This window comes from Chionomys nivalis, chromosome X (genome assembly GCF_950005125.1).
Source record: "Chionomys nivalis chromosome X, mChiNiv1.1, whole genome shotgun sequence".
Classification (NCBI taxonomy): Eukaryota; Metazoa; Chordata; class Mammalia; order Rodentia; family Cricetidae; genus Chionomys; species Chionomys nivalis.
In genome coordinates this window covers 118,505,536-118,528,045 of record NC_080112.1, presented here as the reverse complement: position 1 = coordinate 118,528,045, position 22,510 = coordinate 118,505,536, and the positions used below count along the sequence as shown (strand labels likewise).

Here is a 22,510-nt window from a genome sequence, read left to right as displayed (position 1 = left end):
CCCACACTCCTTTCACTCCTTTTCTCTCAGTGGTCAACTCTAGAGCAATCTAAAAACCAGGAAATTAGTATTGACAGTCTATGGCCTTGTCACATGACACCAGTCTCGTGTGTATTTGTGTGTAGAGATCTGTGTAGCTTTATCACACCACACGGCTCCGCCACTACAAGGTTCCTGCCAGTTGCTCTTCCATAGCCTCTGCCATCCCGTCCTCCTTTTCATTCCTCGCGCCCAAGTCTCTAACCTCTGGCAGCCACTCCCTGATCTGTCCCCCGTCCATATAATTTTGTTATTTCAAGAATGTCACTGGGATGAAATTCTACACAGCACATACCATATAAAATGGGCTTCAAAAAAAGCAGCACAATTCCCAAGAGCCATAATACACACACACACACAAACGCACACACACACACATTACATTCCTTTCTCTGTTTTTGAAACAGGTTCTCACACTGTAGCTTAGGCTAGCCTGGAGCTCACTGTGTATCCCAGGCTGGCCCCAAACTGTGGCAATACTCCTGGGATCATCATGCCTGCCTGAAACTGGGGGATTTTTACAAGCAGGTTTATTTACGCTTTATAAAGGCCCAACAGACTTCATTGATTTGATATTTGTAAATATTTGTGGAATATAATATTATAATTTGGTTTCTATAAGCTATATGCTGTGACCAAGTCATGCTAAATACCATATCTCTCTCCTCAAAAACTTGTTTCTGTATGCTGAAAGCCTTCAAACTCATTTCTTATCTTTGTAATTAGCTGTTATGGGTGCTAGCCCTGCCAGCTGTGGAACACTGAACTTACTCCTTACCCCCTTACCATACCTACTACCCACCCTCCTCTATCTATCTCCCTATCAGTCATGAAGACTGCATTAGTCATGGTTATATTTCTGTATAAAATGATAAAAAAAAAAGCAGCTAGGGGATGAGAGGGTTTCTTTTAACCTAAAGTTTATAATTCCTCTTGAGCAGAATTCAGGGCTAGAACTCAAGCAGGAACCTGGAGGCAGGAACTGAAGAAGAGGCCATGGAGGAGCGCTAATTACTTGCTCCCCCTGGTATACTCAGTTTTCTTCCACAGGCTGGGACCACCAGCCCTGAGGTAGTCCCACTTGCACTGGGCTGGGCTCGCTCACACCAGTCACTAATGAAGAAAATGCTTCTTCACAGCCTTGCCCACAGAGCAATCCCATGGAAACAATACTTCAATAGAGACTCCTTCCCTCTTTCCAGATATGTCTAGGTTTATGTCAAGTTGACAAAAAACAAAATCTATCCAGGGCAAGGATATTGAGACACCGTGACAGCTGGCTGGAGAAAGGAGTCCAACCTTGGGAATCTGGCCTCTCCATGGCCTCACTCTCCTCACTTGTTTCAGAAAACATCTAGGAGAGAAAGGCACGGGACCATGTCTAGCGCCTCTGAAGATGTATGTTCTGGAATATCAGATTGTGCCTGTGGCTCAGGGGTAGAGGATTTGCCCAACATGCACAAGACTTTAGGGAAAGAAAGCAAAATCTTAGAGTGACCATTTTGCCTGCTTACATCATGGAACATATTCGTACTATATTAAAACACTCATGGGTATGGGTGGATCATGAAGCAGCATGCGAAACCCCCATATGGTATTTTCATTTAAATTTATTTTTAAATGATGCATAAAAATCTTGCCTATTTATGGGCTACCACGTGATATTTCAATATATATGTGCGTGCATGTGTGCACTATATAAACCAGGCTCAGCATGTCAGCCCCTTCAAATCACTTTTTCATTGTTGAATGAAATCCTCCTAAATGTCCCGGGGCATTGCAATCACCCTCCTCCCCATTGGGTGGGAGGATCAGCCTGATAAGGTTGAGACACACCACAGGTAACCGTAAGATCGTGTGGTCAACTCTGTAGGCTTCTTTTTCCCAATCCCCCGTGTAAAAGTTCCCGTTGTTCATTCTTGGTACCCACTGGATCACCTTTTCTTATGCATCGTGTGGCGCTCTTGTACCTTTATGGTAAAGCCCATACTCTTCAACATGACAGACAAAGCCCCTTATCACCTGGCTACTGACAACCTGTCTAGCGTGTCTCATCCCCCTCCTTGGACCTCTGCCCCTCTTACAGCCTACACTGAATTTATTTCCACTCTTTACACGGTCTCTTCAATACCCAGAATAGTGGTCCTCAAACAGGGATATTTACCTAGACCAGTGGAAACGTATTCTACCTTCTCTCACAGTCTGTACCTTCCCCTTTGACCTAATGTATCCTGTTTGTCCTCCGCTCTGCTAAGATGCCATTTCCTCTTCAGACTGTCTTCCTGTACCTCTCAAGTCTGGAGACATATTCCCAGCAGTACCTTTGAGTGTCACGATGCTCTCTCTGCACAGTGCATCATCATTTCCTGTTTACTTGGTGGTAGTTCCCTTCTCCAGGCTGCAATCTCCTTTGCGAGCAGAGCCAGTGTTGTGCTTCTCCCAGCACTCGACACTTGGGGTACGTGTTACATAAATCAGTTATGAAATTCTTGGTAGGATCCAAAACTAGAGAACAGTCAGGGATAGGATGAGGCCGTAGAAGTATAAGCCGTGCAGGATCTCTATAGTCCGGGAGTGAAAAAGAAGGGTTGAGTACATCTGGCTCCCCAAGACTTGGTAGCAGGGAAACAAACAGAATTAAGCCTTTAGGAGTCGCCTGGCTCTGTGCTGCGGTGAAAGGCATAGAGAGATGTTGGTATAGGCTTGAAAGATACCTTAGGAACTGGTAGCATGCCTGTGTTTATTATGCTGTTAACCCCAGAGTTATCACAGGGAAAGCCTTTAGAAATGTGTCTATAGGAGGGGATTAGAAAGAGAGTGAGGGGGAGTCTTAAAATGACCTCATTTTACAACAGACTGAAGGAAAGCAATCCAGTTATTACAATTGGGGTGAACTAATCCTTAAGGATCTATTAAGTAAAAAAATAGGAGGAGGTGCGCACGCCCTGGAGATATGCTAGCAAAAACCAAGACTCAGTGCAAGCTGTGCAATGTCCCTGTGGCGGTTTGAAAGAAAATGCCCCCATAGGGAGTGGCACTATTAGGAGGTGCGGCTGTGTTGGAGGAAGTGTGTCACTGTGGGGGTAGGCTTTGAGGTCTCCTTGCTCAGACTATACTCAGTGTGACACATAGTTGCTTCTGCTTGCCTGAGGATTCAGATGTAGAACTCTCAGCTCCTTCTCCAGCACCCTGTCTGCCTGCACTCCGCCATGTCCCTGCCATGATGATAAAGGACTAAACCTCTGAACTGTAAGCTAGCCCCAATTAAATGTTTTCCTTTATCAGAGTTGACATGGTCATGGTGTCTCTTCACAGCAATAAAAACCCTAACTAACTAAGACGGCCTCCTTGGGATTAATCTGGGAAAGCATTCTTCTTCTCTGAGATGGTGCAGGCTCTTGTCACAGTTGACGACAGTGTTTGAGTTGGCCTTCGGCCCCAAGTTGACGCATTCTGGCAGAGCACAATCTGTAACTGGACATGGCTCAAGGAGTGATCTGGAAAGTGGTGGTTTGCTGACACCCCAGTGGTCAGTTATCAAAGATACTACTTCTTGTCAATGTATTTCCAGTGCTGGTCATTTGACAGAGGCTCTTTCCATGGTTTACGTAGTGTGTACTTGGCTGCTCAGTATAGGAGAGACTAGCTATGTATGACTCTGCCTTCGTTCCTTTTCTATTGCTGTGCTAAGACTTCATGACCAAGACAGCTTATAAAATAAAGTGTTTAATTTGGGGCTAACAGTTCCAGAAGGTTAGAGTTCATGACTATCATGATGAGACAGCAACCAGCCAGGCATGGCATTGGAACAGTAGCTGAGAGCCCACATCTTGACCCTCAACCACGAGACAGAAAGATAGCTAACTGGGAGTGGCGTGGGTTTTCCAAAACTCCAAGTCCACCTCCAGTGACACACCTTCTCCAACAAGGCCACCTCTCTGAATCCTTCCCAAACGTTTCTATCAACTAGGGACGGAGCATTCAAATATATGACTAATGGGGCCATTCTCATTCAAACCACCACAGGCTGTTTACAGTTTAATTTCAACGAAATTAAAACCTCGTTGACTCCGTCTGAACAGCCAGTTCCAGAGGTCACAAGTGACTGCTGTATTGGATGGCCCATTTCTGTTGTACAGTGTTGTCCTGTGTTGTCTGCTCTCACCACTCCACAACTTCTTCATTCTGGTGCCAGACTATGTGTGTGCTCAAATCCTTACTTGTAATGAGCCTTTCTTATCTCTGAGCCTCGGTTTTATCATCTGTAAAATGGGGATAGTGATGCTAACTACTTCTGAAGTTGGGGGCTCTTATACAAAAAGTGCTTGGAATCGTGATTGACGGTCAGCATGGCAGCTCCTGAGGGCCGGAGATACCGATGTTTGTTGGTTATTTGTGCTCCCTTGCAGATACAGTCACCACTCAGTGATTCTCGCTTCTCCTTCCACACGGAATTGGCATCAAGCTCATACTTCCTCCTCCCCTCCACTTCCCTAGATGGATTCCTTTCGATCAAAACCCCAAAGGCAAGGGAGTCCAGACATGTTATTGGTTAGCAAATACGAACAATGGCCTAGGTATCCATGTAGATCACATTGCACTAATTGCCAGACTGTTTGCCCTAGTCCCCAGTCAGAAAATGGGGAGATTATTTTTTTTTTAATTCAAAATCATGGTTTGTAAAGCCAGAGCGGTGACTTGTATCATAGCAGGGTCATTTGGGATTAGAAAGAGCCTGACCTGAACAGCTCCAGTTCGGTCAACTTGATGAATTGTAGGGATCCCCCCCCCACATTAATCACCTTCAGAGTCCACGAGTTATCTATGAACTGTTGGGGGGGGGAACAAAATGAACAATGAACCCAGAAGACTGTACATCACAGGAGCTCCTTTCATTATATTTTAAAAGTCACATTTATCACTAGCTTTTGTTATGTAAGAAAGCAATGTCATTATTAGTGTTAGTTTCTGTTTTGGTTGGAAAACATTCCAGACCTGTCTAATCCCAAAACTGCTTATGGCCATAATTTAAGATTCTAGAAGTATTCTTTTGTGATCCATAGAGACTTACAACTAAGAGGAAAGATTCCGTGCTTTTAGATGATCATAGCAACACTTTGGAGGGGGAGACTGGACAATCCTAGGAAAGAGTGAGTTTGAGGTCAGTCTGGCCATCAAGACCCCGTGTCTCAACAACAGCAACATAAAGGGATGAACTTTCTCTTGACAGACATTCTATATCAAAGCACTTCTTTGTAGTATTTGTAGAGTAAATATATTACATTTTCATTAAAAAAAAAACCTGGTTTTCAGCAGGATTTTACTTTTTCTGAGCTCAGGAAGAACTACAGATAATTCTGAGGTTACAGGTCAAGGGTTTGAGACTCTCTGTTCTTTTCTCATTTTTAAAAGTGATCTTCCTTTTCTACAGAACCTTTGCACAACTCCAACTGTGGCAGATGGTGTAAGACTTGACCTTGTCTTGTTCCAGTTCCTAAAACACAGAGTTCTCTGATAGCTGATGTGAAAGAGAGACAGAGAGAGTGTAATAAACACATCATATCCATTGTCTAGGTGCTCATGGTCACTTGGGAAGGCATGGGTAGAGATGAAATGGGATTTAGGATGCCAGCAGCACTAATTCTTAAAGCTGGACGGTAGAGTGAACACTGCGAAAGTCATCGTGTGCTCAAATGCTGATCTGGCAGTAATGAGAAGGCATTAGTAATGAAGATTAGAGGGGTCAAGTATGAAGTCTGAAGCTGTGAGATCATGAATCAGGGGGTGACCAGTGGGAATATCACAGAAGATGAGACTCCAAGAGAATTGGCAAACAGAATTTGGTGCTAGGATATGGAGAAAGAAGAAAAAAGGTTCATTATTTCAAAGTATCTAAGGAACATCAAGAAAATGAACTCGGAATGGGAGAAATGTGAAGGCGGTAGAAATGGCAGTTTGGTGAGGGATGGGGTGGGTATGTATGGGGTCTTCAGTCAATGGCTGAGGCAAACGGGAAGAATCATTAAAGTCTGGGATGAGCAGGGTGGTGGTGCACACCTTTAATCCTAGCAATCAGGTGGCAGAGGCAGGTGGGTATCTGTGATTTCCAGGGAAGCCTGGTGAATTCCAGGCCACCCAGACCCTGTCTGGAATAAACAGACAAACCACCAAAACCTACAAAATCTTGGAGGAATTCTGAGGTGAATGGTCAAGTTTAGGAATTTCCCAGAATACATATTAAAGTAGAAGGATGGGGTGACCAGCAGAATGCGTGGATAAGGAAATCAGAAGTAGAGAAAGGGAGGGGCTGAGGAGATGGCCTTTTTGGTACATATACCGCTTACTTTGTAACCATGAGGATCTTCATTCATATCCTTAGCACCCAGATTTTTTTTCTTAAAAAAAAGCTGGGTGCAGTGGTGTATGCTTTTAATCCTAGTACTGACATAGAGAAGAATGAAGGATCCCTGTGGCTTGCTGATCAGTAAATGTAAGCGAAGTATCAGTGAGCCACCCTGTCTCAAGATACAAAGTGGAGAGCCATGGGGGAAAATACCAACACTTCCCTCTTGCCTCTATATGCATATGTGCGGACACACATGGATACATCCACACATAAAACAGAAGCAGAGAAGAATGTCATTATGACTATCCCCCCCCCCCTCCCGGAGCAGGGAAGAATGAGGGAACAATCAAAGAAAGCAAGGAAAAAAGAGACAGAGTGGAGCAGAGGGAAGCCACTGAGGTTCGGTATATCTGCCTTTTCAGAAGGGGTAAACCTTCTCATTCTGGCTTCAGAACTTCTCCCCTCATACAGAAGAGCAATGGGAGGGTTCCAGTGCCTATGGCTATCATGAGTACTAATGCCCATCGTCAAAGGACAATCTTTTCTCCTAGAATATGAAATGAGCCACGTTAGAAAGCAGGCTCTTAAATACGATCATGCTGGGGGCTGGAGAGATGGTTCAGCGGTTAAGAACATTGCCTGCTCTTCCAAAGGTCCTGAGTTCATATCCCAGCAACCACATGGTGGCTCACAACCATCTGTAATGAGGTCTGGTGCCCTCTTCTGGCCTACAGGCAGAATATTGTATACATAATAAATAAAATGAATTATTTAAAAAAACGATCATGCTTTATTGCATATATTGTTTTTCATGGAGATTTCTTTCTGCCATTTTTTTTTAAATAACTACCCTTGTCTCTTGACCTTCTTCAAAATAACTCAGAGCATTGTCTCATTTTATTTTGTAGGTACAGCAGCCTGGGGAAAGTTCTTCAGTGTGAAACCATCTATAAAGAAGGTCAACGCATGAGCTGTTCCTTTAAACTGACTAAAGTAGATTCGAGTTTTGAGCAGCACAACATTCAAATAATGGTCAAGGACATTGCTGGGAAAATTAGGCCATCCTTCAAAATAGTGTCTTTAATTTCCCGTGGTAAGTTTGCAAAGCCCTCTTGGACAGCATGGATAAAAGGTCGTTCTGTCTTTGAATGGTTAAAGCAAATAATTGAAGATGATAAATTTCGGTCTGAAGATCTTCCTGGAACAAGAGACTGCATGCACACATGCTTTTTTTTTTTTTTTGATTGATGCTTTAAGAAGCAGATGAGAAATGGTATTTCTGGAACATGAGTACCACATGCTTTCTTCTCGTTGACTTAGAAACAGGCAGAGATTTATTAGGGCAGCCAGTTGTATGGCCAAGATTGGAACCTGGGCTCCCTGACTCAGAGATCTCGTTTCACTTTGGTACTCTGGAGAGCTGCTCTTCAGATGTTATAGTCTCTGAATAATCTTTTGGCTAGAAAGCCTTGGATGGGATACAGTGCTGGGGATTGAGTGCAGGACCTTGTGAATGCTGAGCAATGCTCTACCACTAAACATATGCACTCACCACTGTATTCCAATTGCGTGACTGCACATGGCACACGCATGGATCAGTCATAATGCCTAGGACACCCAGATCTGGACATATTGGCTAAGTATCGACTTGTTAGAGAGGCCAGTGGTAGTTTACTTCTCTGTTACTTTGATAAAACACTGGTTCAAATCAACTTGGGGAGGAAAGGGTTTATTGCCTTACATTTCCACATTGTTGAAGGATGCTGAGGAAGGAGCTCAAGGCAGCAGGACTGGAGGAAGGAACTGACGCAGAGACCGTGGATGAAGGCTGATTACTGGTTGCTCCCTTTGGCTTGCTTAGCTTATTTGGAGGTGGAATTGCTCACAGTTGCCTAGGTCCTGCCACATCAATCATCACCCAACAAAGTGCCCTACAGATATGGCTGCAGGTCTATCTGATAGAGACAGATCCTCAGTTGAGGCTCACTCTTCCCAGGACTCCAGTTTGTTTCAATGACAAAATTAGCCAGCACAAGGCTTCAACTTGAACAACCAATATTTGGTTGAGGACTTAGTGCCTCCTCTTGTGATGGGGGAGAGTCTTCTGTTTTGTGTTGATTTCATTGGTTAAATAAAGAAACTTCCTTGGCCCTTTAATAGGACAAAAAATTAGGTAGATGGAGTAAACAGAACAAAATGCTGGGGAAAAAAAGCCAAGTCAGACAGTCGCCATGATTCTCCCACTCCAGACAGAGGCAGGTTAAGATCTTTCCTGGTAAGCCAGCTCGTGGTGCTACACAAAATATTAAAAATGGGTTAGATCAATATGTAAGAACTAGCCAATAAGAGACTAAAACTAATGGGCCAGGCAGTGTTTAAAAGAATATAGTTTCCATGTAATTATTTCATATAAAACTAGCCGTGCGGGCGGCCGGGTGCCAAAAACGTAGCCCGCCGCTCCTATTACTACACTCTGGTCAAAGCACATAGACCCTTTTTGAGTGTTTCCTTATTTGTAAAATGGAATATATAGTCCACTTTGACCCCAAAGAATTGTAAGAGCCAAAGGGCATGAGGTATCAAAAGGCGTTTTGTAAATCTCCAAATGAAAATAATGTCAGTATGTCGGTTTGCTTGTTGCGGTAACCTATGAGGGAGCTCAGATTCTGGCTAAATGATTAATAGAAAAGAGGCATCTTTTGACAAAGGCTTATCTAAATCTGTAAGCAAAACACTACTTACCACTCCTCCAGATAATCTTGGAAGTCAACTGTAGCAGGGGACCAAACGCAGCCTAGTTTGTAGGCCAAGAGAATGAGGTCAGGATAGTTTATCACATGGGGTTGGCTGAAGTAAAGTCCTCTTTTTTCCTCTTACTTCTTTGGCAGACTATCTTAGGTAGGGTTTTAAGGTTTATTTTACTGGTCGTTTTGGAATTAATGGTGACATAAAGAATAATTCTTCATGACAAGAAGTTGGCCTCTATATGTTTTCTGCTAATTACCCATTATTTTCTGTTCCTTATTCTTAAGTACAGTTCATTCCTGCAAAAGTAATATGACCTTTGAAAGCTAATGCTTTCAAAGTATTTTATTCTTAATTGGGATTCTAATCATCATCATCGTACATGCACGGTAGTGCTAAGTATATTCATATTGTTGTACAGCAGATCTCTATGAGAGATTTTTCTTTTCTTGTTTTGAGACAGAATTTCTCTATATAAAAGTCCTGGCTGTCCTGGAACTCGGTCTATAGACCAGGCTGGCCTCGAACTCGCAGAGACCCACTTGCCTCCACTTCCAAAGTGCTGGGATTAAAGGTGTGTGCCACCACTGCCCAGCATCTATACATTTTTTCATCATGCACAAGTGAAATTCTACCTATTAAGCATGAGTTCTGCTTCCCTCCAGCCCTTGGCAGCACGCCTCTGTGGTCGGTTCCTTTAACTACAGCTCCCTTAGTATTTCACAGGAGCAGGATCACTGCACTCCTCTTGTTTTAGGTCAGCTTGCTTCGCTTCACAAAATGTTCTCAAAGTACAGACACATTACAGCCTGTAGTGGAGAGCAGGCTATTTTTTTTTTTTAAATCATGATCTTGGAGTGGCATCAGTGAGGGAGAGCTCGAGAAGCCTCTGGTACCTAGTATTTTCTTACCCATGTGGTGGAAGTACCTGTGCATCCAGGAACTCATTTTCTCTATCCTCTGTGTGGCATCTAGAAGTCCTGGTTCTGCTTTGACCATTTTCTGACTAGACTCAGATCAGAGTTCATGTCATTTACCAGATAACCCCAAAGGCTCTCCTTAAATCCATTTTACTGGGCAGTTTTAAATACACTTCCTCTGCTAATTGTGGGTAATCAGAAATTCTCAAACTCTATATCAGATCATGTGAGGCCATTAAAAGCCATCAGCCCTATTCTGATTTCACTTTGTGAACCTTCATTATCCAGTTTACATATATAATCGTATCTTATATACACATAATTAAATGAACTTGTAAAAACTAATTTTCTTTCTTCTATCTTTCAGTGAAACCTGGTCCTCCACATATTAAACATCTTTTCTTCAAAAATGATGTCTTATTTGTGCAGTGGAAAAATCCTCAGAATTTTAGTAGCAGATGCTTATCGTCTGAAGTGGATGTCAAAAACAGTCAAAATGGACTACATTCTCTTTTCTCTGTAAGTTTGGTTAGATGGTAGGTCTTTTATGGAGTGTTTTCTTTTACTAAAATAATGAAATGTAGCTCTTAACATTTGTCAGCAGATAATAAAAAAATTAAAAATAAGGCATAGTGCAAGTTTTGAAGATTTACAGAAGTATTGGGTGCAGGGTTTAAATTGCTTAAAACATTGCTAATTGTCTGCCGTGTACCAGACACTTTTGCTTGCTACAGCAATGAAAATGACAGCTGACAAACATCTCTCGCTCTCTCTTTTACCTCATGGAGATTGCTGGTTGAAAAGAAGTATGTGACTTAGTCAGCTAATTTCACAGTGTATTAGGAAGGAAAAGCAAATGGGCTGATAAGTAGAAGGACTGGAAAGGCCTGAGGAAATATTAGGTAGGGAAGTCACATGAAATAATGGTATTTGAGATAAGAGCAGAGTGCTTAGCAGGAGCTAGCTGTGTGAGGAATTGGGGTTAGAAGGGGCAGCAAATGAAAGAAAACCCGAGTCAAGAGTGGGCTTGATGTGGTTGAGAACGGAGGGAGTGGGCGTGGCCAGAACAAGACAGGAGAAGTGTTTCAGCAATAGGCAGAGACAAAACCGTGCAGGTGTGTAGAGGCCCTAGGGAGGATACTCTGTTTTTTTGGAGTTTGTGGTAGGAATGTAGTCAAATTGAAATAGTCAGTGCTTGTTGGATTACACACATATCTGCCGTCCAAAAACCGATGCAAAACATACAAATTGAAAGTCTCTGTGGGACCTTCACCAGAATATGGTGTAACTTTAGGGCATCAGTCCCATCATTTGTTTTATAGATTCTTGTGAGGACTTTGTTGCTTTACTTAGTAAATTTCAGTTGGAGTGGGGAGGCTGGCCTGATTGCTCAGTGGTTTGCTGCTAAGCCTTATGAGCTGTGGGATTCACAGGGGTGGAAGGAGAGAAGCAATTCCTGCAAAGTTTTCCTCTGACCTCCCCATGTGTTCCATATCAGTCACACACCCACACACATGTACACATGCCCAGGCACACACTAAATGTAATAACTAAAAACCCTTTGTAGGCCCAGATTTAAAGCCAGACCATCCTACGTGTGTGTTTCCATAAGGTGGCGCCTCAAGACCACGACAGTACCTTGCTTTCTTGTTTGCTACTGGTCGGGGGTCCTTTGTGCATTTTTATTTTAGAAGGTCTGTACTAAACTGTGTTAGATTGCTTTTAGAGGAGCCCAGTATCTTGCATGTGGCTAAAAATTCTGGGTCCACTTGTTTTCGCTCATTATGGAACTCTCCAAATGCTTACTAAAATAAGTCAATGTTGACATTCTCTAACTCCACAGGGAGTGCCCAGCTCCGCAGCAGAACAGAGCCCTTCAGGGCGTTTGCAAATGAAGCCATGTAATAATGTTCAGTCCTTGTGAGTGTTAGAAAGCATCGTGTCCCCATGCGAAAAGAAATTATTTCTGGGGGCGGGGAGGGGAGAATGTTGGGATTGAAAGCAAAGTCAAAGTGAGTATTTCGAACACTCCAGCCTTTTCTCTCCCCTGGTACTTCTGTGGGAAATGCCAAAACAGGTACTGCTTCTCTGAACTCATTTGCTTTCTAAAGCCTGACCACACTTAGGCCTCTTCTCTCCATTGAAAGTAGGCAACAGGCAGCAGGTCGTGTCGACTTCATTCTGTCCTTGGTACTAACAACTTATATCCACCAAATGGTGACTATTTAGGTTTATTACTAAGTACTTTCTCTCAATTCTCTCATTTAGAGATCACACTAAGCCTAGGGACCTATGTCCTGTTATTTGATCCCTGCCTTACATTGGGAAAGTTTTGTTACACCTAAGGCCATATTTCTAGTAAAAGAATCACGATTTAAGCAAAAGGGGCTAGAAGGGTGGTCCAGTTGTTAAGAGAACTGGCTGCTTTGCTGGAAGACTTGGCTTCGATTTTCAGTTCCTACATAGTGGCCCAAGAATGACTGTAACTTTAGTTCTAGGGATTTGATGCCATCTTCTGGCCTCTGAGGGCACCATGTAGCATACATGCCAGCAAAATGCTCATGTGTATTATAAAAACTCAAAGAGATTGAAGCAAAAGTCTTAACCCCAAGTTTGTGTTTTTAGCCCCTGGAGACCACCTTAGTACTTCTCTTAACACTAATACCTACCATTTATTAGCTGTCTAGAACATACTCCAGAGACACTGGTCTAAGGGCGTCTGATGGATTAGTTCATAATAATCCATGAAACTAGTGGTATGAGAAACCAAGGTTGAAGAACCTTCACACAACTTGTAAGTCAGTATGAACTCAGAGGCCAGTCTCTGTGTCTTCGACTTAGCCCAAGATTACTTGGTACAATACTATGTACAAATCATCAATAAATGAGGGCTAAGTCTATATCTTAGTGGTAGAACCCTTGCCTAGCATGCTTGAGGTCCTAGGTTCAATCCCTGGTCCTTAAAAAACATACCAATTAAAGTCTTGTTGAATTAATAAATATTAAGAAATATGTTGCTTCTGAACTAAAGAAACCGTGTATGCTGTGGATGTTATATACATAGACCGGACTGTAGTCTCTCTGGAATGACTCTGTTTGTGCTTGAGTTTAATGCTTCCTTCAAGCAGATGTTCACCAGCTGCTTCCACCCTAGAATGCCATCAGCTCTTTGTGTGCTAAGTTTGAGCTTTGCTGATGAGAACCTTTTTCTTTCAGACAGACTACTTGAGGAGTCGTAGTTGTCTGTTGGAGTTGCAGGTCTGGGAATGGGTAAACTGAATCATGGGCTCCTACCCATACTGGGGGCCGTTATATTCAGAGACAGCTTGGAACAGAATTGTGAAATAAGATAGGAATTGTTTTCTTATCCCCACTCCTTCCTAGACAACTGTCTGCTTGGTGTTCTGTGCCCTCGTTTTCCTCGTCTCAGAGACAGCAGCAGCTGCTGACCCATACGTGAGGATTTCCAGTGGAATGAGAGCCTAGATTTAATCTACACAGTGATTTGCTAACTTTGGCATTCGTATGTTTGGGAAATGGTCCAGGAAAGAAGTGACATCAGTCTACAGCTTGATCCCTCAAGTGGCACTTGACACTTGCCATTTCCCAGAAGGCCAGTGGTTCCAGAAATAGGACACTGAGGCTACCTGCTTTTTCTCTGCCTGTGTATGCACTACTGGAATGATAGACTTTTCTCATTCTGTTGGCCTTTTAGCTCTTTAGAAATGCTGGTATGGACTATTTAGTGAATGACATTGAGTGCCAAAATTAATGGAGGTATGTTGTGGTCCTTGCTCCATGTTTAAATGTTTCTTTGACATGGGCTGGAGAGATGGCTCACAGTGATTAAGAGTACTGGCTGTTTTTGCAGAGGCCTGGGGTTCAAATTCTAGCAGCCATGGCTCACAACCATCTGTAACTCCAGTTCCAGGAAATCCCACACCCTCACATAGACACACATGCAGACAAAACACCAATGCACACAAAATGAAAGTAATTATTGGAACTTTTTAAAATGTTTGTTGACCTAAGTTTGACTGTTAAGACTAAGCAACAGATTTTCATGCTTGATTTGTTTGACTGTTGTTGAAGAATTCAAATTTATATCTTAGGTATTCAACAAGGAAGATGAGTGTCTTAAAAATTAGAGGTGGAGGGCTAAAGAAATGGCTCAGTGATACAGCCCACCTATTGCTCTTGTAGAGAACCTGTGTTCAGTTTCCACTACCCACATGGTAGGGATCAGAACTGTTGAAACTTCTAGAGAATCCAATACTCTCTTCTGACTTCTGCCTATATATGTGCACATACATCCACTCAGATAAACACATTAAATAAAGAATTTTAAATATTTTTGTAATAGAATATAATTCACTCTAGAAAAAAATTGTGTAAGTCATAATGTACATGTCAATGATTTTTTATAAGTGATTTTTATTTATTTGAGTTTTGTTTTGTTTTTGTTTTTAGGGAAGAGTCTCATAGAGCTTGTCTCAAGTTCACTGTATAGCTGAAGCTGGCCTTGAACTCCTGGCCCTCCAGCCTCTGCCTTCCAAGTGCTGAAATTATAGGCATGTGCTTCTGCAAACAGCTTTAGAAATGAATTTTACAAATTACCTTTCACCTGTATAGCCAACACCGCAGAAGCACCTCATTATCTATTCTAGGTGCTTTACCCCGAAAGGAAAACTATGATCAGGACTTCTAATCATGTAGATTGGTTTTGTTGCTACTATTTAAACTTTCTCAGGCATTCTAGCCATATCTAGAGGGCTAAGAGGAGACTAGCTTACCCAGGGGGTTGAGATCACCCCCAGGAAATGGAACAAATTTATGTCTCTTTCTCTCTCTCAATCAATGAATATTTGGACAGCAGCTATGTTCACCATTATACCATCAATGCCACAACATATTTTCTGTAGGTTTGTCATCTTTGATTCGACATAAAGTTTACAAGACTTTCCCAGTACATGTAGATGGTTAATTTTCATTGTGTGCATCCCATTGTGCAACTGTATCACTTTCTACTAAAATGAATTTTCTCATTGACTTGGCAAATTTCCAGTTTAAGCTACAATGAATAGTGGTTTACAGACATTTGCATACCTGTCTCCTGGTGCATAAGTGCAGAACTCTCTGTGGACATGCCTCCATTTATGTGGGGGGTGGAATGTCCACAGGTTACAGATGATTGTGTCTACAGAAAATGACACTTTTCCCAAATGTTTGTGCCAATTTGCACATTTAGCAGAAATTGAGAGTTGCAGGCACCTTGTGACCCATCAACATTTAATAGTTTCTGGGAGGTGTGCGTGTTGTTCTTTCTACTTCATTTGCACTTCTCTGATGTCCAATGAAGTTAAGAACTTTTTCTTATTTATTGCCCACGTACATATTTTCTTGTGAATTTCCTCTTCAGGTCATTTTCCAATTATTGAGCTGTCTTTCATTAATATTTAGAGGATGAAAATATTCACAGCCTTCGTTAGGGTTTATACAATATGTTTTCTTCTTCTTTACATTGCCTGCTTGTTTCCTTAATAGGTTGTGTTTTTTTTCAGTGTTAACATTTTATAAAATATTTCTTTATGGTTCATAGGTGCTGCTTGACACGTCTTTTTCTCTTTCAAAGCTATAAAAATGGGTCCGCTGATGGCTTGCTATATTTATGTGTTTATGTCTGTTCATTTATTTTTTCCTCTCACTTATGTGTGGTGTCGGTGTGTGTTTGCATGTATGTGGAGGCTCAAGGTTGACTTTGAGAGTCCGCCATTATCATGCCTCAACTTTCTTCACTGAAAATGATACGATCTCTCAATCAAACATAGAACCCATTGATATAGCTAGCCTTCAGCTTGCTATGAGCAATCGTCTGCCTCACTGATACAGCTAGTCTCCAGCTTGCCTCCATCTTTCTGGAGCTGGATTTACAGGTGAATGTCACACCCACCCACCCAATATTACACATGTGTCCTACTGCTCTGAACTCTAGTCCTTGTGCCTGCACGGTGGGCACTTAACCACTGAGCTATCTCCACGGTCCCTTTGTTCATTTACTTGACTTTCCATAGGTCCGTTTGCAGCACACTTGAAATTGGTCTTGTGAACGGTATGAGGTAGAGGGAAAGACTTTTTTATTCGCAGGGATATGTAATATACACAGCACTGCTTATTTCTCCACTGAATGTTTCTCTTTTATTTCTTTAAATTTTGCATCATTTTTATTTATGTGGTGGGTGTGTGTGTGTCTGTTATGGGTATGTGCATATGAATGAAGGTGCCAGAGGAAGTCAGAGGTGTTAGATTTCCTGTAACTGGAGTTGTAGACTGTTGTGACCTGCCTAACATGGATGCTGAAAATCAAACTTTGGTCCTCTGGAAGAGAAGCAAGTTCTCTTAGCTGCTGACACATCACTGCAGCCCACAGGTTCTTGTAATAGGATGCGAGGGAAGCCTGTTAGAAGTGGCTAAAAGGCATAAAACATTTTTTTTTTAATTTTGGAACTATTTTTTTTTCAAGGTTGAAGAGGACAAATGCCAGAATTCAGAATTTGATCAAAACATGGAGGTCAGTTAATTCAGCTTTTGTCTGGGCTTAGACACCAAGTAATGGGGGCAGGACAGGTCGGGAACAGCGTAAATTTGAAATGCTTAGTGAAAAGCAAACTGTTTTGTTCTGTGGATTATTGCCAATTTTTTTTCAGGAGTCAAAATCAGATAATCTGAATTGTAACCCAAGTCTTAATCCCATACAGAATATGACCAATGATTCTAATTCAACAGCAGAGCTAAGGGGAATTAACTGATGATATTTTTTGTGCATTTCTGCTTTGTCTCAAAGGGTGCAGGCTGTTTCATCCTCCCTGGTGTTCTTGCTGACACTGTCTACACCGTCAGAGTAAGAGTCAAAACAAACAGGTTATGCTTTGATGACAACTACCTGTGGAGTAACTGGAGCGAAGCCCTGAGCATCGGTAAGAGAACACAGTGCCATTACAGGCTAAAACACTGATGGCGGGAAACTAAGTTGAAGCACAAAATAGATTGGGAAAGGGGCTGCCATTCTTTCTTGATGCCAGGGAGCATTTAAAATGCACATTTTCTTTCCATCTAATTGTTATCAAATCGCCCAGGGTTGATAGACAGCATACAGTTCTTTGGAAGACCATGATCCATAGGGTGTTATCCTCACCTCTGCCCCATCTCCATCTTTATCAGAATCCCCCCCCCCAAAAAAAACACAGAAGCCAAACACCATAAAATCTTCAGGTTGTATCAGGCCAGAGGACTGTCCTGTATGCTGGTTGATAGGCTCAGGAGGGTAGCAATGAGCTTGGTGGTATTTAATAGAGGTAAGCCTTCTTAGTGGCTATGCTGAGCAGGTCGTGCTCAAATAAAGCATGAGAAAGACCTGTTTGAGTTGGGTGCCAGAGAAAAACGCATGCACAGTCTTGGCTAACAGTGCTGGTGTAGCTCACAGGTTAAGATAGTGTTGCAGGGTGGGGCATCTGTGGTTCATCCCCATAGGAAATATGAAGTCGGGCTAAGGACATAGCTCATCTGGTAAAGTGCTTGCCGCGTAAGCATGAGGACCTAAGTTCAGTCCCTAGCACCTCCTTAGAAAAAGCTTAGCATGGGGATATACACATGTAATCCCAGTACTCAGGGGATTGGGGCAAGAGGATTTCTGAAGCTTGCTTGCCAGCTAATCTCGTTGAATTAGTGAGCTCCAGGTTTAGGAAGGGACTCCGTCTTTAAAAATAAGGCAGAAAGAAACAGAGGAAGACACCTGACTTTAACTCTGGTTTTTACTTACTTACATGCAAACACATACACACACACACACACACACACACACACAGAGAGAGAGAGAGAGAGAGAGAGAGAGAGTTTGTGGCAACACCTTTCCCAATTTGTGTATGGAGCATCACATTGTAAGAGATACAGTGACTGCCTGGAATCTGTCATTGGAAGGGTAATGAGGATACTGAAGAACCTCAATCTCAATAGGGAACTGTACATGGAGTAAATTTGAGAAGATAGAACTGTTAAATTCTTAAATTTAAGGCATTGCTGGGTAGAAGAGGAAATTGGCTTTTCTTTTGGTGGCCACTAGGGGCAATATAAAACCAACATGAGACTTTTCCAAAGGCTGATTTTGTTGTTGTTGTTGTTGTTTGTTTGTTTGTTTGTTTGTTTGTTTCAAGACAGGGTTTCTCTGTAGCTTTGGAGCCTGTCCTGGAACTAGCTCTTGTAGACAAGGCTGGCCTCGAACTCACAGAGATTCGCCTGCCCCTGCCTCCTGAGTGCTGGGATTAAAGGCATATGCCACCACTGCCCAGCTTTAAAGTGTTAAAAGAGTCAGAGGAATGGGTTTTTGGAGAATGTCACCCTCTATTCATTGAGAGACTGAACAAGCTGTGTGTCAGATGTGGTCAAATTAGTTATCTGCTGTTACAGAACAAAGTACACCAACATTATCTAAGAATGGCGGCTAAGATCTATAATTCCAGTACTCAAGGGCTTTGGGCAGGAAGATTGGTATGTTTGCAGCCAACCATGGCTGCATAGTGAATCATTAATCAGTCTGGGCTACAGTGTGAAGCTCTGTCTCAGTAATAAAAAAAATCATAAAAACAAAGTAAATGACACCAAAGTTCAATAGCTTATAATTGCAGACACCTACCAACCACATACTAGTTTCTTAAGGTCAGGAGACTAGTGTAGTTTTAGTTTGTTTGGTTGTTTTTTGGATTTTTGAGACAGGGTTTCTCCGTAGCTTTTGGTTCCTGTCCTGGAACTAGCTCTTGTAGACCAGGCTGGTCTCAAACTCCCAGAGATCCGCCTGTCTCTGCCTCCCGAGTGCTGGGATTAAAGGCGTGCGCCACCACCACCTGGCTAAGAGTCTAGTGGAGTTTAGCTAGAGGTTTCACAGGGGTTGCATCAGGACTGCAAGTGGTATTGTAATCTCATCCAAAGACTTGGCAGGGACTAAAGAGTCCACTTCTAGGTATACTGAAGGGGAAAAAAGAAGAGGATGTGCAGAGAGCTGCTAGGGGGAAAGTCATATGAAGATGAAGGAAGATACTGGAGTAAGGTAGCCACAACCAAGGAATTCCAAAGACTGTAGAAGCTACCAGAAGCTGGAGAAAAGTGGGAGACTGTTTCCTATAGCCTTCAGAAAGGAGCATGGCTTTGCCAGTATCTTGAATTTGAACTTCTTATCTCCTGGACCATGAAAGAAAAGTTTTGTTTTTTTCAAGTATCTAGCTTTCTGTAATCTGCAGTGGGAATCTAATAGAAATATATGTTTTTAGTTCCCTGTCCCCTTAGGCCTCTCTACAGGGCTCCCTTCTGACATAGAAATAGGCTTCCCCAGGTGAGCAATCCTAGCAAGAAAGGCTTTATAAGAGAACTGTTATGGTAAAAATAAAAGCTGTGGTTTCCCTGGGGGGCACAGCATCAGAAATGCTGCAGGTCCCCAAGTGGCAGTAGTGGGCAGTGGATCCTGAGACCATGGCGGGCCACAGAAGCAGTCAGTCCCAGGCAGGGAGACTGAGATGGATAGGTACGCCATGCAGAGAAAGTGGATATTTATCTAGTGGGTTATAGAAGGAAAGTGAAAGGAGAAGGGGAAAGAGCAGAAAGAGGGAGGGGGAGAGAGAGAGAAAGGGGGGAGAGAAGAGGAGCCATAGCAGCAGCTACTTCTTGGGAGAGAGACAGAAAAGAAGGGGCTAAGACTGGAAGCAGAAGGAAGATCCACCTGCCTCGGTGGTAGAGGTAGGGAAGGTAGTGGGAGGGGCTTGTCTCTTAAAGGGATAGGACAGACCATTACAAGAACAGCCTTGTAAAAACCATGGTCCGTCATCACTTATCTTGAAGATGAGAGACCAGCACTGGTGGTGTTTTGTTATTTAGAAGAAAGTCAATCAGTGCAAACCATGTCTAGACAGGGGATTTTATGATCACTGGGAGGCAGGAATCATTTAGGGTCATTTTTGAAGTTCCCTAAGACAAGGATATTAGGTCCTGATGATGCTTTCTAGAATCCCATGCCCTTGTGTTGAACATAGAAATATATAATTAGCTTTCCATGTTTTAGGTGTAGTAAAACAAAGTTTGGAATTGGACAGTTCTATGTTTGAAGCCTGCCTGAGCCTTATCCCTGCATAGTTCTGCAATAATATTGTCTAACAGATAGAATAGCTCAGAGATAAATATGTCAGAGCACCTGATATGGTACTAGACATATAGGGGAGGCACTCTAAGAATCATAATGGTAGTAGTTATTAGGATTTATTTAAGTATTCAATAGTGGCAGTAAGAAAGTATGATAGTAAGTCTTTAAGTAAATAGTAATAAAGGGCAGTCAAGCTTGGTGGTAGTGGTACACACCTCTTCCCGGCACTTGGGAGGCACAGGCAGACAGATCTCTGTGAATTTAAGGCTGGCCTGGTCTGCAAAGTGAGTTCCAGAAAGAAAGAAGAAACAGGAAAAGAAAGAAGAAAGAAGAAAAGGAAAGGAAGAAAGGACAGTCATTGTCAGATATGCAGTCTTTTATTTAATACTGTCTAAAACAAGTTAAGATGCCCTGGTTGCTAACAGTCCTTAAGGTATTTGCTCATCTTGAAAGCTCAGGCACCAGAATAGGATAATTTTTCAAACTATTAAGATAATTGAAGAATTTGGGGAAAATGTGTTGTGACATAGGAAAGAAATAGCTGTGATCTTACTAGCAAATAGAATTGTTGCCTGGCTCATTACAAAAAAGAATTTGTAGTTCTCATGTCTTTATGCCTAACTTTCTATTCTGTAGGCAAGGAGTCGAACTCCACATTCTACATAACGATGTTACTCATCATTCCGGTCATTGTTGCAGGTGCGATCATTGTCCTTCTTCTTTACCTGAAAAGGTAAGCCACTGCCCAGGCAGATTTTATAGTTCTTGCTAGCCTGTGTGTTATGCTTATTACTCTTCATGCTGGTGTATTGTTGGCCGCAACTTTTTGCACAATTGCAATCAGACATGACTTATGCTGAAATGATGGGCAAATCATCATGCTCATTTTGTGGTAAAGGAAGCATCGAGTGAGTTTCCCACAGCACTGCTTTGGCATGGCTTTCTGTGTACATGTCTAGCATTGCTAAAGAGACCTGTGCTATTTTCTTTTTTTAAAATTTATTTATTTATTAAAGATTTCTGCCTCCTCCCCACCACCACCTCCCATTTCCCTCCCCCTTCCCCAATCAAGTCCCCCTCCCTCGTCAGCCCTAAAAGCAATCAAGGTTCCCAGCCCTGTGGGAAGTCCAAGGACCCCCCACCTCCATCCAGGTCTATTAAGGTGAGCATCCAAACTGCCTAGGCTCCCACCAAGCCAGTACGTGCAGTAGGATTCAAAACCCATTGTCATTGTTCTTGAGTTCTCAGTATACCTCATTGTCCGCTATGTTCAGCGAGTCCGGTTTTATCCCATGCTTTTTCAGACCCGGGCCAGGTGGCCTTGGTGAGTTCCCAATAGAATATCCCCATTGTCTCAGTGTGTGCATGCACCCCTCATGGTCCTGAGTTCCTTGCTCGTGCTCTCTCTCCTTCTGCTCCTGATTTGGACCTTGAGATTTCTCTCTTTTCAGTACCTGCTTTATCCACAGTTAGTTGGAAACTCTTAGAATGAGCTTTTAGAAATAGGGGATTAAGGGGGCTCACAAGACATCTCACTGGGTAAAGGCACTTTCTGAATAAGCTTGGTGATGTTTGATCCCTAAAACCCATGTCAGTGTTTAAGGAAAGAATCATTTCCACAGCGTTGTCTTGTGCACATATAAAGATCACAAGTGGCACGTATAAAGTGGCACCCACATGTGTGCTCCCTCCAAAACCCCATGCACAATTTAAAAAAAGAAGAAGTTGGGTCTGGGAGTGGAGCTTGGTGGTAGGACACATAGTTAGCATGTTTGAGACTCTGGTTCAGTTTCCAGCACCAACAGAAAAGGAAAATAAGAAAAAAAATCTATTGCTAATAAAATGACTTATCTAGTGTTAATGAAAGGCAGGCCACTACTCAATGGCACAGGAAAGAGAACTCTGCCAGATTATCACTAATATATGCTACTCATTCTTTAAGAATGCTTTTATTGCTGAGCATGGTGCCACCTTCAGTTCCATGAGACCACATGTCAAAAAAGAGAAAGGATGTTTTATTTCTCTTTAGCAGTGTAGAGATAGTTGCCGCTCTTCTAGTAAATGCTCAAGATTGGAATGAAAGTATTGATCTGGGCCCCAAACCAATGCTTTAGCATTATTTCAACATTATATGTTAGATATCTATTTATATGCTAGCTAGCATTCAAAGTGCCAGGCTTATGGCGTGAATAGAACACAGGCTCTCTCTATATTTTTAGAGGGGATAATACACATCCATAGCAGGAATTCAGGTTGGCAGGAGGTAGAGGAAGGCAATGC

The 22,510-nt window shown here is 42.4% G+C and overlaps 1 protein-coding gene across 1 annotated transcript in view; it reads left to right on the top strand.

Moving 5' to 3' along the window:
• Positions 1–22,510, top strand: part of Il13ra1 (interleukin 13 receptor subunit alpha 1) — a 62,034-nt gene that overhangs the window by 22,001 nt on the left and 17,523 nt on the right. The window contains exons 5-9 of the mRNA XM_057760434.1: positions 7,294–7,478; positions 10,418–10,569; positions 16,571–16,618; positions 16,892–17,024; positions 20,867–20,963. Of these exons, the coding sequence (XP_057616417.1) occupies positions 7,294–7,478; positions 10,418–10,569; positions 16,571–16,618; positions 16,892–17,024; positions 20,867–20,963 (615 nt within the window). The remainder of the gene's footprint in view (positions 1–7,293; positions 7,479–10,417; positions 10,570–16,570; positions 16,619–16,891; positions 17,025–20,866; positions 20,964–22,510) is intronic.